This window comes from Sinocyclocheilus anshuiensis, unplaced genomic scaffold (assembly GCF_001515605.1).
Source record: "Sinocyclocheilus anshuiensis isolate Anshui unplaced genomic scaffold, SAMN03320099.WGS_v1.1 scaffold1170, whole genome shotgun sequence".
NCBI classification, from domain to species: Eukaryota; Metazoa; Chordata; class Actinopteri; order Cypriniformes; family Cyprinidae; genus Sinocyclocheilus; species Sinocyclocheilus anshuiensis.
In genome coordinates this window covers 3737647-3754522 of record NW_015538055.1, presented here as the reverse complement: position 1 = coordinate 3754522, position 16876 = coordinate 3737647, and the positions used below count along the sequence as shown (strand labels likewise).

At 34.4% G+C, this 16876-nt stretch overlaps 2 protein-coding genes across 2 annotated transcripts; both read right to left on the bottom strand.

Moving 5' to 3' along the window:
- Window positions 1-5707: 5707 nt before the first annotated feature.
- On the bottom strand, window positions 5708-7060 carry LOC107683457 (somatostatin-2-like). The gene is made up of 2 exons (XM_016479511.1): window positions 6864-7060; window positions 5708-5985 (listed from the first exon to the last, which is right to left on the bottom strand). The coding sequence occupies exons 1-2, from the start codon at window positions 7014-7016 to the stop codon at window positions 5776-5778; spliced, it is 363 nt and encodes a 120-aa protein (XP_016334997.1). The 5' UTR covers window positions 7017-7060; the 3' UTR covers window positions 5708-5775.
- Window positions 7061-12396: 5336 nt separating this feature from the next.
- LOC107683429 (collagen alpha-1(IV) chain-like) lies at window positions 12397-16565 on the bottom strand. The gene is made up of 5 exons (XM_016479480.1): window positions 16379-16565; window positions 16049-16223; window positions 15799-15913; window positions 14909-15081; window positions 12397-12484 (listed from the first exon to the last, which is right to left on the bottom strand). Exons 1-5 carry the CDS (start codon window positions 16506-16508, stop codon window positions 12397-12399), a joined length of 681 nt encoding a protein of 226 aa, XP_016334966.1. The 5' UTR covers window positions 16509-16565.
- Between the last annotated feature and the right edge of the window lie 311 nt (window positions 16566-16876).

Sequence of the window (16876 nt, the reverse complement as noted above, 5' to 3'; positions counted from 1 at the left end):
ATACAGGAACTATTCGAGCCGTTCATGCCAGACTGGGGAGAGAGGTGCTGTAATAATGTAAAATATGTGAAAATAATGTGTTTTTCGAGCAACCTAGTATGAGAGCATGTTCTAGTACACCCCAAAACAAAATCAAGACTTTGCAAAAGAGCATAATAATACCCCTTTAACTAATAAAAAATAATAGTCTTTACTACGATTACACAAAGCAGCATTAAAGAAATAAAAACATTTTCTGAATATTTACTCACCCAGGCCATCCAAGATGTAGATTAATTTGTTTCTTCATCAGAACAGTTTTGGAGAAACTTAGCATCACATCACTTGCTCACCAATTGATCCTCTGCAGTGAATGGGTGCCGTCAGAATGAAAATCCAAACAGCTGAGAAAAACATCACAATAATACACAACTCCAATCCATTAATTAACATCTTGTTAGTGGAAAAACTACAAGTGGAAAAGCTACATGTTTGTAAGAAACAAATCCATAATTAAGGTGTTTTAACTTCACTGTTAACTGTCATTTCTGGCCAAATTATGAGTCCAATAATCCATAACGATGAAGAAACAAACTCATCTACATCTTGGATGGCCTGAGGGTGAGTATATTTTTAGCAAATTTTCGTTTTTGGGTGAACTGTTTCTTTAAATATAGAAAACTGCATGTAAAATATTTGAGTTTGACGTATCAAAAAATATGTTATTCTATTTCCACTATGATTCATCAGTGAGAACTGGTAATTCAAAAACAAAGCATTCATTCATAATGTAAATCTTAAATGCTCCCCCCAGCATGATAATATTTTTTTTTTAAATGCATCAGAGAAGTATCAAGATCAACACAAACGTGAGCTCATCACTTGGCAACGTGAGAGCAGCAAAGTATCAGAGAAAGACATCTGACAAATAAAAACTTGTGCATTCACAAATTAGAATTAGAAAATATATATCACATCTGGTTACTTTCTATCTTTTTTTTTTTTTTTGGATTTAATCTGACAAATAAAAACTTGTGCATTCACAAATTAGAATTAGAAAATATATATCACATGGTTTCTTTCTATCTTTTTTTTTTTTTTTTTGGATTTACATAAATAAATGAATGAATTTTGTGGCCACTGTATCTGTGTATGTTGGATCATGTCATGGTAGAAACACTGGGCCAAAAAATCTGACCATCAACGACCCAATTTTTCTATACGCTACAGAAACACCGCAACACAATAAAAGAGTCCTCTGAAGTGTTTTAATGATGGAGGAAAACAGCTGAAACATTTGAGTGTACAGTCTGGCTTCGGTTCATCCTACAGTAATTTTCCATATGAGTCACTGAGGAAGTAAAACTTTAAGCGAGTTTAAATGGGGATTTGGAGGCAGAAGTGGACATATTTTGTGCTGCCTCATTTCTCTAATGTTCTTTCCCTGCTGATGGTGCAGTGTGCTGGTAATGAAGTTAATGTCGGTGTAAAATGACTAGGAGGCGATGCTTTTCACTGCCTTGCGCTGAACACTTTCTTAGTAGATACAGGACCTCATTAGAACTTTGCTGCGGTAGAAAACTTTCAAATAAGATGCATAATTGAAGGTCTCTTCGGTAATGCCGATAAAACACGCAACAATTACGATAAAAGCCACGTACCGGTGTTTCCTGTTCCGGTGTCAACTGTGGCGCTACCCTTTGATGAATCTTCAACTTCACGCCAAATGATATGTTATCTGAGCTGAGAATGCGTTTGCAGCCTGTGTTGAATGTGATGTCATAAAAGACCGTGTAACGAGTAATAACTACAAAAAATTACTTTTTTGAATTGTCTCGCGGACTGCAGTGCTACACAACGTGCAGTGAAGGCCAATTCTCAAACAAATGACTCTTATGAGCCGGTTCTTTTTAGTGAATAAAAACGTACAACGCAACCAGTGTAGACAGATTCTCGAACAAATGACTCTTATGAACAGGTGACATTTTATCCTACCCGTCAGATTGTCCTGCCAGGGTTTACTAAGCATGCACACATCAATATTGCGTCCTTTTTCTCATGCTGAACAACAATATTTAATGTACTGTATATGCATTACTGTAAAGGTAGGTTTAGGGTTGGGGTAGGTGTAGACTTTAATAAAACACAATCTAATAGGTGGAAAAAAATATTTATTGTTGGTTTCCTGTAGCTGTATCCCTTCTAGCTACCGTGAATATAACGCAGAATTACTGTATTTGAATTACTGTAAGGGAAGGTTTAGGGTTGTGGTAGGTGTAGATGTTAATAAACCATAATTTTACAGGTAGCATTTTTCGGTGTCGAATTGTACTAGGCTACCCACTGTTTTAATGGGAGGTAGCAAAATCTGACAGGGTAGCACAAATCGACAGAACACCGGTTCTTTTAATGAAAACCATAGAGTGCGACCAGTGTAATAACCGATGCTCAAACAAATGGCTCAAGATAAGATACTTTTTAGTGAATAAAAAACATACATCGCGACCAATGTAGCCCGACTCTCGAACAATGAACGAAAAACATACGTAGGCCTTCAGAGCGACTAGTGTAGACAGATTTGTGAACAAATGAGCCGGTTCTTTTTAGTGAATGAAAATCGTACAATGGGAACTGTACTATATATATTCACACTTTATTTATTCAATTGATTTATCTGAAATCATTTGCCAGTAAATAATGACAGAATTATTAGAATAGCAGTGGGAAGAATGTTAAATGGAGTTTAATAGGATGAATGGTAGGGAGTGTTTAAGGCCTCAAAGGCTAATGGACCAGCTCAGTATGCGCAGACGGCATGCTGGTCTTCTCAAAGCACACATAAACACTCAAATGCACACACTGTGTTTAGGAAGCCGTGCTGTGTCTCTCAAATGGATGAGTGATTGTGATTTGTGTTGTTTGAATAATTCTTTGATGATTGCCTGCATCGTTCACAGACTAATGATTCCATTAAGACCATGCACACGTACATAATCACACTCACTCACACACATTTATCTAAATGAGACACAAAGTATTTATCTAAATGAGAACATACCATAAACTTCTAATGTTTTTAACAGTTCTTATTGTATTACAACTACTATTTATTTATTTATTATAAGAATCATTATTATTAATTATAAATATAATAACACAAAATATAGTGATTAATAATAATAATAATAAATGACTAACAGAGCTGGGAAGAAACTGATTACATGTAATCTGGATTTTGTAATCAGATTTAAAAAATCAAGTACTTGTAATTAGAGTATAGGCCTATTACATTTTATAATGCTCTTAATCAGATTACAGTTACTTTTGATAGATTTTTATGAATTATTTACATATCATATTCACACAATGGTAGTAAATCATTTATCATTTATTGATTCCCCCCTAATTCTTCTTTTTTTTCTCTCTTTTAAATTTTCCTTTCTAAAAATCCTACTGAATGTCACACCATTTAGCTTTGATTCACAATATAGAATAATCATGTAAATGTTGTATAAATAAATTTGCAAACCATGCTTCTGAATTTGGGTGAAAAAAGCACCTCTCAAGCAATTAGACCATGTATGAAATAAACAATTATGCAAGTTACTAAACACTGGTGACGTATGGCTGTGAAACACTATGTCGTCATCATATACAATCACTTTCAGTAACTGTTGATTCTGGACAAAAACATTTGAAACCTGAAAGACTTTGGGCATGTAACATCATTGTTGTTTTCATGTTTATTGTTTGTTCATGTAAAATGCTAAGCAAAATTATAAAAGTAGTATAGTATAAAAATATATATTTTACTGTCTCTAATAAGCCAACATTATTAAAATTGCTTTTGACTTTTGCATCAGTTTAAGAGCTGTTTGGCAGCATCACATTGCAACATTTGCAAATATCTTTACTAAACATAAACAAAACAAAATATGTCTCCATGAGAAATAACAGTTGGCTGTGGGCAGGCAGTGAGAGCCATAAAGAGAAATCAACCAGCTGACACGATGACTCATTACATTCACTAATTTGCTTGACTGACAGCTGCAGACACAGTGGCCAGTGTATCTCCATTTGACCACACTGAAATAAAGAATAGTTAAGTAACAAAATACCACATATATATATATATATGTGGTATATATACCATATATGTGGACACGTCACTGGCTTTGCTAGAGCTGTGTGGACGGTGAAGATACACTCAGTTCATGCTTTAGACCTATTGTTTTCCTCATAACAGGGATTGTGAGATATTTGTGTTTTGTTTTAGCTGGATGAGGGGAATTATGCATGGAAAATCTTTTTGCGGGTATATGTGTGCATGAGGGAGATATTATTGCTAATCTTTCCTTCCTATCCAGCTGAAAATTGCACATTTTGTAGCTCTGGAGGTTTTAAATATATACATATATATATATATATATATATATATATATATATATATATATTGGAAAGTAGTATAATTATAATATTATTATATATTATTATATAGAATACTTGATATTTATATATATTATATATAATATATTTAACAATATCACATAAAATATAGCCTACATATATTCGTTTTTTTAAACAAATAAATTAGAATTTAACGGGAATTATTTAGGTTTATGTCAAATCTCAGACATTTGATTGCAGATTACGGTATCTGAGCTCAGTTTGGGATTTTATTAAGATTTCTGTGGTCATTTAGGAGAAACATCTGAGAAGCAAGATACTTCAACAAAAGTCTCATTTGATCTCAATTTAAAGTAATTTTCACTAGGAGAATGTAAAATATTAAAGAGATTATTTTATTATTATTCTTATGAGAACATTCACACTCATTTTCCCCAAACAAGTAAAAATAGAAAATGTCACACAAACACACCTATACGCACATATGGTTATCCGATGCAAGCTCGTCAGAATTATAACTGTGAGTGTGTGTAAACACACACACACACACACACACAGTGAAAATGTCTACTCGGTAAACACAGCAGCAGAGAACCGTTCATAATGCCTGACGAAGTCTCTTCTCAGGCTTGCTAATCAAACAGTCCAGATCTGTCGAAATATTTGCGGTGCTTTCAAGACCATAATTAAATAACAATTACAACTGACTAACAGCCTTTTCCACCCTGTCTGCGCCTTCGTGCGTGAGCCTCAAGGGACGGAGCTCGAGTCATGGAGCAGTGTCTGTTTTCACAGCCAATAACACGCTAATGAAGAACACATCAAACTGGAGTGCGTGTGCCTGAGAGACCGAGAGTGCAAATGATGCTTGAGTTATTTGTTCCCTTCATAGATGTTCCGTCAGTCATGCGTGCTCGTCTGAAGATGCGGACATGGCTTTTAATGGCGGAAAGGTGAATGGGGTTGTCCACAAACATTCAGAACTGAATGTTTTTCGACGTTCTCACTCTTCTGTCATTCTTAATCATATTGGTGTGTCGTGCCTCTCACCATGTTTAATAGAGCGGAATGATCCCCAATGCTTGTTAATTACCACTAATCACCATTGTGACATTACATAAACAATCACACAAACACATCATTAATGTTAATGTTCCCTCACAAATGTAGTCCAGAGAAAAGATAGCATTATAAATGTAGGCTATACACCCATCTTATTCACATCATCCACAACAAAATGCTCTTTTATTTTAATTTTTCATTTATTTTGTGTTTTATTAACTTACAATCAATCAATTGACTGACAGAACCAATTAACTTGTGGTTTGACCACAGCAGTTAGCTTAGCAAGAGATTGGAGAGGGTGTTAATTAACTTCAAGTGAGGGCCTCAACAGGAAGTGAAGCCCTTCCAGTAGAAGTTTTTGCATCCCGCTTTGCGTTCCCGAGCGGGCAGGTGGTTTGAACTTTCTGCTGAACGTTCTAGCTCCACGCGCAGGTCCTCGCTTTCACCTGCCGTTGAAAGGTCATTCTCGCGCATCTCCATTTCGGGCATGGAAAGCAGGGAAAGGAGTTCCTCAATGTCTTTCTTTGTCCAGTCCTGAGAAAAATGTTAAAACGCATATGATGGGATCAACATTTCAGTTAAATACCCCCCCTTTTATTTGGAGAATAAACAGTGTCTAGTAAAGCTAATGGTGCACGTTCATTTAGATCAACGTATACATGAGGTAACCGAGGCTAAAACAGAAAAGCCATTTTGTATTTATAGGGGAATGTGTGTTTGATTAGAACTAAATGCCTTCCATTAACTCAGAGTTCCTGTATAGTAAAAGATAATGCATTTACTTGCCAAGACGTAAATGAGAAAAACAGAGGGTCATTTAGAAATGTGTGTGGGCTACGTGAGGGAGAGAAAGGCACTGGAAGTAATGATGTCTTCCTATAGAATTAGACTGGGGTTGTAGTAATTTCCAATTTAAACATCTATTAAAAGCAATAAATAAACTGAGCAGAGCATTTCAGCAACCTGAAACGAAAATACGTTTAATCCCTTTGTTTAAAGGAATAGTTCACCCAAAAAAGTAAAATTGTCATTATTTACTCACCCTCACCTCGTTCTAAAATTATATTGAAATGATTTCTTCTGCAGAACACAAAAGATTTTTTTTTTTGTCCATACAATGAAAGTCAATGGGGTCCAACGTTGTTTAGAACTCGAATGACATTGAATGTGCGGACAAAAACAGTCGAAATGCTTCTTTTGTGTTCCACAGAAGAAATTCGGTCTATACCTGTTTGGAGTGACATGAGGGTGAGTAAATGACAAATTTTGGAGGGACAATCCTTTATTCATAACTGGAATTGATAGTTAGTTGAATGTGAGCTTGGCAGCTTTGAACATGCAGACAATGGAAAACCAGAATCCAGGTGATAAATACAAGCCCCATATTTTGTTAATGTTCGTTTGAGACTCACCTGTGTAGCCTGTCCAGTCGCTCTTGCTCTCTGCAGAAGTCTGCGATGGCGGAAGTCCAGGTCCGGTTCTAGCTGTGAATTAGCACTGCGACCACATAGCACAAAGGACAGACCCAACAAGGCCAAATAACACTGCAGCTCACACAGTCTCATCTCAAATCTCTGTTTTCAGCTCACGGAGTGTCTCTTCGTAGCTGTGGTTCTGGTTCTGGACCCTTGGAAATCCTAAGCGCTCTTTTTAAACTCTCCTTCCACTCGTACGGTTGACTGACAGCTGCCCAGGTTGCTGGGTGATAGTGGATTGTGATGTCATAAAGCATTAACATTCTTCTGGTCCCACACTAATGGGAAACACTCTCATTTAGATAACGCAAATGAACAAATTGCGACTTGACAAAGGGGGCTACAATAAAAGCATTAGACTGAATGGATTCGGGTTTGTTCAGCTAATCTAAAACAAATACAACAGAGAAATGCCTGGGTGTGCGTCTCCATCGCTCTGAAGCACACACGCCATGGCAGAAGCGAATAATAAAAGCTTTTATAAACTTAATTGATTCTGAATGAAGAGAATAATGTGTGTTTTCCTGAAGTGTTAACTCAAGAAGTACAAGCATTTGTGCTGTTGGGAACATCTTCTATTCGCACTGTAGAGATGAATGAATGAATTTAATTATTAGTGAATTCTCAATTAAGTTTCAAAGCACTGATGAAAAATATAGTGGCAGGGGTGATACGCATTATAAAACAAAGCCCAAAAAAATCTTTACAGTAGAAGACACATTATTAAGTATCACTTTTGTTCATATGGATCTTAAACCCCTCAAACCATATTTTGAGACCAGAATATAATTTATGGGATTTGGCTCTTTTAAATATGGGCTAGTAAGCAACCATCTACACTCTTAAAAAATAAAGATTCCAAAGGGTTTGAGCAGCGATGCCATAGAGAAACCATTAGAAGATTTGAAGAATATCATAGTGGTAGGCCTTTTTGACTTTGGCTAGTAAGTAACTATTTAGCAACCAACCAGGACAGCCAAGCAACTACCTATAAATACCCTAGCAACAACATAATGCTTTATCAACCACCCAAAACTCTGCTGGTGAGTTTGCATCTACACCCCTAAAAAATAAAGCTTTCAAAAGGGGGTTTTCACAGTGATACCAAAGAATATTTCAGTGAACAGTTCTTAACAGGACCATTTTATTTTTTAAGAGTGAAGAACATTTTAATAATCTAAAGAACCTTTTTCCGTTATTAACAACCTTAAAGTTTCTACAGATGTTAAAATTCTTTATGGAACCATAGATGCCAGTAAAGAACCTTTATTTTTAAAAGTGTAGCAGCCACCCGGAACACTATGGAGAGTTCCTTTTCCTTTCTTTCACAGACAGCCTTCCAAAAAAAAAAAATAAAGTATATATTTTTTTTTTTTTACTATTTCACTGTAAGTTCCAGGTTGTAGTATTTAGTTAGAAAAGGTGGCACTGGGGCCTTTGAACATGAGGTCATGTTCCAGTAATGCCACATCCAGTTTGAACTAAATGATTTTGCTATGAGATCACCACCTACTAGAAAAAGGAGTGAATTTTATAAACTAATGTTTATAGAGACTTTTCAAAGCCAAACTCATAGTGAAAATTCACACAAAAACATTTGCATTAGGTATTCAAAAGAGACTCTGGCCTGACATCTTGTGGTCAGCCTGAAGTAGTCATGACTTAGGACTTAGGTTTATGATTGTTTAAAGCACCTCTCATTTTTTAGACAACTTGGATCATGCACTTTTCCAGCAGCAGCTCACGTTATTTTTTTCATATTTCTTTCATTATTTTTTATTTTATCCTTCATTATTTAACATCACAGTACATCAATGTAAACTATATTGTCTCATCCTAGGGGGGAGATTTAGAGTTTGAAATTACATTCAGCACGCAGAGAAGTTCCACACATGCAGTGATTACTACAACACTGTATTACAGTAAATTTTTGGTACAAATACATGCCATAATCAAAACTAGAGCTACATATTAATTTCATCCAAAAGATTATTTATTCAAGTAGTGCAATGTTACTAGTACACATCCAAACACAATCTTTAATTATGGACTGATGGGAGTGTTTAACAAGAAAAAAAAAACAAGTATAATTTGGCCAATTCAAATCTGTACATAAGAGAACTGAGATGTATTGGGATCCTATACAATACATAGACATTTTCTACAGAAATATTTCGTTTTTTTTTTTTATATATATTGACAAAAACCATTACAGCATTTTCAATTATACAGTACTCGAGCTATTAAACACTGCAGTCAAAAAAAAAGACAATTAACTTCTGCACTAAACTATTATTTTTCAATTATGAAAGCACAAAACTGTACGTGTGATTCATATGCACACATAAAATCACACTTTTAGCCAATTTTGCTTTAATTTGTTTAGTACAGAAAAAAAGACAAGAAATATACACCTGACTGACTCCAGTGGATCTGCGACAAAGCAGATTATATAAATGATGCCAGTTTTCATATTTTCTTTAGAGGAAGTGTTGTTGATACTACACTCCTAATTTCTCAGTTGATTTGGCATTGACAAGCTTTTATATGTAATAATTCATAACAATTCCTGTTTACAATATACAAGTGAACTGAATATGAGTCATGGGGAAAGCTCCTTAATGCAATGCTATTCAGAATTCACATGACTACACATGCACACACTTTGTCTCTCTTAACGTTTCTCAAGTTTCTTTTCCTTTTTTCATTAATCTAACAAATAGCACCATTAACTCTGAGTCATTCAGTGTTAAATATGAACAAGCTTAAATATGCTTTGCAAAACCTCATCACCAAAAATATTTTCAAATAAGCTTTGTACAAATAATTTTGTACACCAAGAAACATACTTTGATACTTTCTTGAATAAAGTTCCAATAGCAAGTAGATCTATATTAAAGCATTTGTATATTCTTTGTATAATAAAGAAAATCATAGTCCTAATAAGCACACTTTCAGTCGCACAAATCGCTTCAGACACATCCAAAATACTTAAGCAGTGATCTATTGAATTTTTTGAATCAGAATATTTAGTGAATTCCTTAAAGGATTTATATTCAAATAAATTGGGGACTTACACTCTTAAAAATAAAGGTGCTTCACGATGCCATGGAAGAACCTTTTTGTCTAAATGGTTCCATAAAGAACCTTTAACATCTGAAGAATCTTTCTGTTTCACAAAAAGTTCTTTGTGGTGAAAGACGGTTCTTCAAATTACAAAAAGGGTAAGAAAGAAATGGTTCTTTAAAGAACCTTTGACTGAATGGTTCTTTGTGGAACCAAAAATGGTTCTTCTATGGCATCGCTTGAAGAACCTTTTGAAGCACCTTTATTTAAGAGTGTAGAAGACTGACATTTTATTTTATGCTATTTATTATTTGATTATTAAATTAGTACCATTAACATGTTTAAAGAGTGTTACTCAGGAAGACATTTATGTAAAGTGTTTTAGTTAACAATTAAAATTATGAAAAAAATATTTAAACTTTAATTACTATTTTTCAGTTGCATTACTAAAGTAGATTAACTATTTTGTTTCTGTTTTAAATACTAAATTAATTATACACAGTTTATGCTCAATATAAGCAACCTGAGCTCAAAATACTATTTATTGATCCTCTGTTTCTCAATGCATACTTGAATCTAGCCAGAAAATAAAGGGATTTTCTAATGGCTTACAACTGTTATTCCCAGATAAGTCATTTATAATTAACTAAAAATGAAAAATAATTTATTAATGAGTAGCTGAACTGAAGTCACCCCAAATTCTGATTTGACCTCTCATTTGAGTAATTTTGAGAAAAACACATTTATAAGTGCTGGACAGGACACAGAGGAAGGAAAGAATGCTGTAGAATCCTTAGCGGTGAAAAACACTGGGCCTCTGATTTAGCAAATCCAAAACAAACAACTTCCATTAAAGGGAATCTTTTATTTTTGTTTGGTTGTGTTCTTTAAAAAAATAAAAAATAAAAATCTATAATCAACTAAATTTGTCCAAAAGTTCAAATTGGCTGAAAAGCGTTTGAAAAACAAACAACTGCTTCACCCATAACTGTACCATTCCACTCACTAAAGGAATAGTTTAACCCAAAATGAAAACTTCCTAAAATGTATTCACCCTCAACATCCAAGATGTAGATGAGTTTGTTTCTTCGTCATAACAGATTTGGAAAATTTAACATGACATCACTCGCTCACCAATGTATCCTCTGTAGTGAATGGGTGCCGTCAGAATGAGTCCAAACAGCTGAAAAAAACATCACAATAATTCACAAGTAATCCACATGCTCCAGTCCATCAATTAACATCTTGAAGCAAAAATATGCATGTTTATAATAAACAAATCCATCATTAAGATGTTTTTAAATTCAAACCATTGCTTTCAGCTGAAATAGGAGTCCTCTATTCATAATATTGCTTTCTCCAGTGGGGGAAAAAAAAAAAAGTAATCTCATCTGAATTAAGAGAAATATGCACAGATCAAGCACTGTTTACATGTGAAAACTGTCCAAAACAATTCTAAACAAATATATCAGGATTTTGATGTAAGAGGACAACAGAGGATGGACTTTTCACTGGAGAAAGTGTTATTATGGATTATGGAAACTATGGCCAGAAGTGACTGTTTTAAAGTTAATACACCTTCATGATGGATTTGTTTCTTACAAACATGCAACTTTTCACTTCACAAGACATTAATTGATGGACTGAATTTGTGTCGATTACTTGTGATGACTTGTGAATTATTATGATGTTTTTATCAGCTGTTTGGACTCTCATTCTGACGGCACCCATTCACTGCAGAGGATCCATTGGTGAGCAAGTGATGTAATGCTAAATTTCTCCAAATCTGTTCCAATTAAGAAACAAACTCCTCTACATCTTGGATGGCCGGAGAGTGAGTAGATTTTCAGCAAATTGTCATTTATGGGTGAACTGTTCCTTGACTGGACCACAGCAAACGTAATGACAATCACTCATGGGAGAGAACGATATATACACACATTTGTTTTCAGGCGAATTTCACAGATGCTACTGACATTATACAAGTCGTGAAAAAAAAGACTGCTGGAAGTTCTGACATAAAAACTACTGCTTCGTACAGACCTGACAGCGGCTGATGTCTTGCTGTCTGGTGGACTGGGATACTGAGGAATGAGAATAAAAAAAGGATAAAGTTTCCTAATGTGGTTTATTTAATATAACAGTATTTTAAAATCTATGCTAGTTTACGATTTAGGCAGTGAATCGTGAAGAAATCTGATTTGTGAAAATAGTATTTTTTTCCTTTTAAGAGAAAAGGTTTACTTCTATTTTATCTAGATTACCCATTTAATGCAAATCAGATTCAATTCAATTGTTTAATATTCAAAATTATTGTACCTGAACATTCTTCTTGGATCAAGTGATGCAAGCCAGAAGCTGTATGAATCAGGATAGAAGTTACAGGTGCCACGACCATGACGCTCTATGAATGGAATCTTCCGGAATTCTTCCAGACAGGATCCAGGAGAAACCAGTTGCTGCCCAGAACCTTCTGCACCAGCACCCGTTTGCTAAGGAATAAATCAGAACAAGCAAAGTTATGTACTGCATATGTATACATATGTTACAGTTTACATGCTCAGCAAGGTTGCATTTATTTGATCAAAATACAGTAAAAACAGTAATATTGTGAAATATTGTGAAATGAAATACAAACTTTTTTCTATTTTAATATATTTAAAAATATAATTATTCCTGTGATGGTAAAACTGAATTTTCAGGAGCCATTACTCCAGTCCTTCAGAAATCATACTAATATGCCAACTTGCTGCTCAAGAAACATTTCTTATTATCGATGCTGAAAACAATTGAATGGTTCTTTGTGGAACCAAAAATGGTTCTTCTATGGCATCGCTTGAAGAACCTTTTGAAGCACCTTTATTTAAGAGTGTAGAAGACTGACATTTTATTTTATGCTATTTATTATTTGATTATTAAATTAGTACCATTAACATGTTTAAAGAGTGTTACTCAGGAAGACATTTATGTAAAGTGTTTTAGTTAACAATTAAAATTATGAAAAAAATATTTAAACTTTAATTACTATTTTTCAGTTGCATTACTAAAGTAGATTAACTATTTTGTTTCTGTTTTAAATACTAAATTAATTATACACAGTTTATGCTCAATATAAGCAACCTGAGCTCAAAATACTATTTATTGATCCTCTGTTTCTCAATGCATACTTGAATCTAGCCAGAAAATAAAGGGATTTTCTAATGGCTTACAACTGTTATTCCCAGATAAGTCATTTATAATTAACTAAAAATGAAAAATAATTTATTAATGAGTAGCTGAACTGAAGTCACCCCAAATTCTGATTTGACCTCTCATTTGAGTAATTTTGAGAAAAACACATTTATAAGTGCTGGACAGGACACAGAGGAAGGAAAGAATGCTGTAGAATCCTTAGCGGTGAAAAACACTGGGCCTCTGATTTAGCAAATCCAAAACAAACAACTTCCATTAAAGGGAATCTTTTATTTTTGTTTGGTTGTGTTCTTTAAAAAAATAAAAAATAAAAATCTATAATCAACTAAATTTGTCCAAAAGTTCAAATTGGCTGAAAAGCGTTTGAAAAACAAACAACTGCTTCACCCATAACTGTACCATTCCACTCACTAAAGGAATAGTTTAACCCAAAATGAAAACTTCCTAAAATGTATTCACCCTCAACATCCAAGATGTAGATGAGTTTGTTTCTTCGTCATAACAGATTTGGAAAATTTAACATGACATCACTCGCTCACCAATGTATCCTCTGTAGTGAATGGGTGCCGTCAGAATGAGTCCAAACAGCTGAAAAAAACATCACAATAATTCACAAGTAATCCACATGCTCCAGTCCATCAATTAACATCTTGAAGCAAAAATATGCATGTTTATAATAAACAAATCCATCATTAAGATGTTTTTAAATTCAAACCATTGCTTTCAGCTGAAATAGGAGTCCTCTATTCATAATATTGCTTTCTCCAGTGGGGGAAAAAAAAAAAAGTAATCTCATCTGAATTAAGAGAAATATGCACAGATCAAGCACTGTTTACATGTGAAAACTGTCCAAAACAATTCTAAACAAATATATCAGGATTTTGATGTAAGAGGACAACAGAGGATGGACTTTTCACTGGAGAAAGTGTTATTATGGATTATGGAAACTATGGCCAGAAGTGACTGTTTTAAAGTTAATACACCTTCATGATGGATTTGTTTCTTACAAACATGCAACTTTTCACTTCACAAGACATTAATTGATGGACTGAATTTGTGTCGATTACTTGTGATGACTTGTGAATTATTATGATGTTTTTATCAGCTGTTTGGACTCTCATTCTGACGGCACCCATTCACTGCAGAGGATCCATTGGTGAGCAAGTGATGTAATGCTAAATTTCTCCAAATCTGTTCCAATTAAGAAACAAACTCCTCTACATCTTGGATGGCCGGAGAGTGAGTAGATTTTCAGCAAATTGTCATTTATGGGTGAACTGTTCCTTGACTGGACCACAGCAAACGTAATGACAATCACTCATGGGAGAGAACGATATATACACACATTTGTTTTCAGGCGAATTTCACAGATGCTACTGACATTATACAAGTCGTGAAAAAAAAGACTGCTGGAAGTTCTGACATAAAAACTACTGCTTCGTACAGACCTGACAGCGGCTGATGTCTTGCTGTCTGGTGGACTGGGATACTGAGGAATGAGAATAAAAAAAGGATAAAGTTTCCTAATGTGGTTTATTTAATATAACAGTATTTTAAAATCTATGCTAGTTTACGATTTAGGCAGTGAATCGTGAAGAAATCTGATTTGTGAAAATAGTATTTTTTTCCTTTTAAGAGAAAAGGTTTACTTCTATTTTATCTAGATTACCCATTTAATGCAAATCAGATTCAATTCAATTGTTTAATATTCAAAATTATTGTACCTGAACATTCTTCTTGGATCAAGTGATGCAAGCCAGAAGCTGTATGAATCAGGATAGAAGTTACAGGTGCCACGACCATGACGCTCTATGAATGGAATCTTCCGGAATTCTTCCAGACAGGATCCAGGAGAAACCAGTTGCTGCCCAGAACCTTCTGCACCAGCACCCGTTTGCTAAGGAATAAATCAGAACAAGCAAAGTTATGTACTGCATATGTATACATATGTTACAGTTTACATGCTCAGCAAGGCTGCATTTATTTGATCAAAATACAGTAAAAACAGTAATATTGTGAAATATTGTGAAATGAAATACAAACTTTTTTCTATTTTAATATATTTAAAAATATAATTATTCCTGTGATGGTAAAACTGAATTTTCAGGAGCCATTACTCCAGTCCTTCAGAAATCATACTAATATGCCAACTTGCTGCTCAAGAAACATTTCTTATTATCGATGCTGAAAACAATGCTGAAAATACTTTTTTTGTGATTATTTTTTTTTCAGAATTCTTTGATGAATAGAAAGTTCAAGAGGACAGCATTTCTTTAAAATAGATTTTTGTACATGTCTTCACTGTCAATGATTAATTTACTGTGTGACCTTACTGAATGAAACTATTAATTTCTGTAAAAAAAAAACTAAAATAACATTTTTGGTGCAATATTACAAAATAAAACATGATAAAATGTTTGTTTCCATTTATAAAAAAAAATACTAGAGTAAATCCTGAAATTTCCTTAACATATCTGAAATCCAAGCGTTCTTTTCATTTATTGAACTTCACCCAACAGCTGTATTGCATACATTATAAGTACTAAGGGTGCTAAATATTTTTTTTATTTTTTTTTTACTTTGAACAATACATTAATATATAGCTGCTTCTTACCATTACAAAGGAGTAACCTTTCCATAGTGGAAGCCAACCTTTAGGGCAGTCTGGGATTTCCATGGTCTGGCTGTGAAGTGCCATTACATTAGCTGGTGCCTCACATACTGAACACCTTTAAGGTATTGAGAGAACGACAGTTGAACTCCTCTCTTTTAATCATATTATCATATTATCTATCCATGGATGTTTTACAGTTTGTAACAAAGTGATATAAGCACTACTGAGGAAACACAGGCTCCGCATTTACCTGCTGATATAATTAGCCAACGAATCACCAGATATCAATTCCATGTTGCCAGACTTCGCCATGTCTGTAGACAGCCAATAGGAGTAATCATTTCGAAAGGCGTAGTGACAAGTGTCATTGGGATTGCACACCAGGAAAGGCATGGAGAACATTTGCAAACACATCCTACAAACACATAAGCGCACACAGACTGTGAATTTCACAGACTGAATTTCTGTGCTCAGATCTGTTACGTATGTAAACGTGTCTTCCCACATCTATGTCTATTTGCATTATGTGCATCCATATGTGCATAAGTTGTCGTATGAATGTTCTGTCTGTGTTTCATGCCTAGGTCTTGTCCATGTCCGCAGTTATTGCCGTTGATGAAGAGAAGCGAATATCCAAAGTACACATGTTTTGACTCAGGAGGACAGTCTGGTAGTTGTTGTCTAACTATGCTTGGTAAAAAGGAATCCATCTTTTATCCCAGGTGGACCTTGTGAACCCTTGGGACCCACTTCGCCGGACAAACCAGGAACACCTTAGGAGGCAAACAAGGTTTGTTTTTACATGGCATTAGACTTTTCACTGGGTATTTTAAAATTGAACTTCAAGTCAGTCATTGATCAAGGACTCTTTTAAAGAATCATTAAAGGAGCAAATATGATCTGATATACACCATCTTTCAAAAGTTTGGGGTCAGTGAACAAATGTATCAAGGTTTCACAAAAATGTTTTCAACTGTGCTAATAAGAAATGTTTTTTGAACATCAGGTCAACAAATTACAGTGACTTCTGAAGGATCATGTGACACTAAAGACTGCTGAAAATTCAGGAATAAATGAA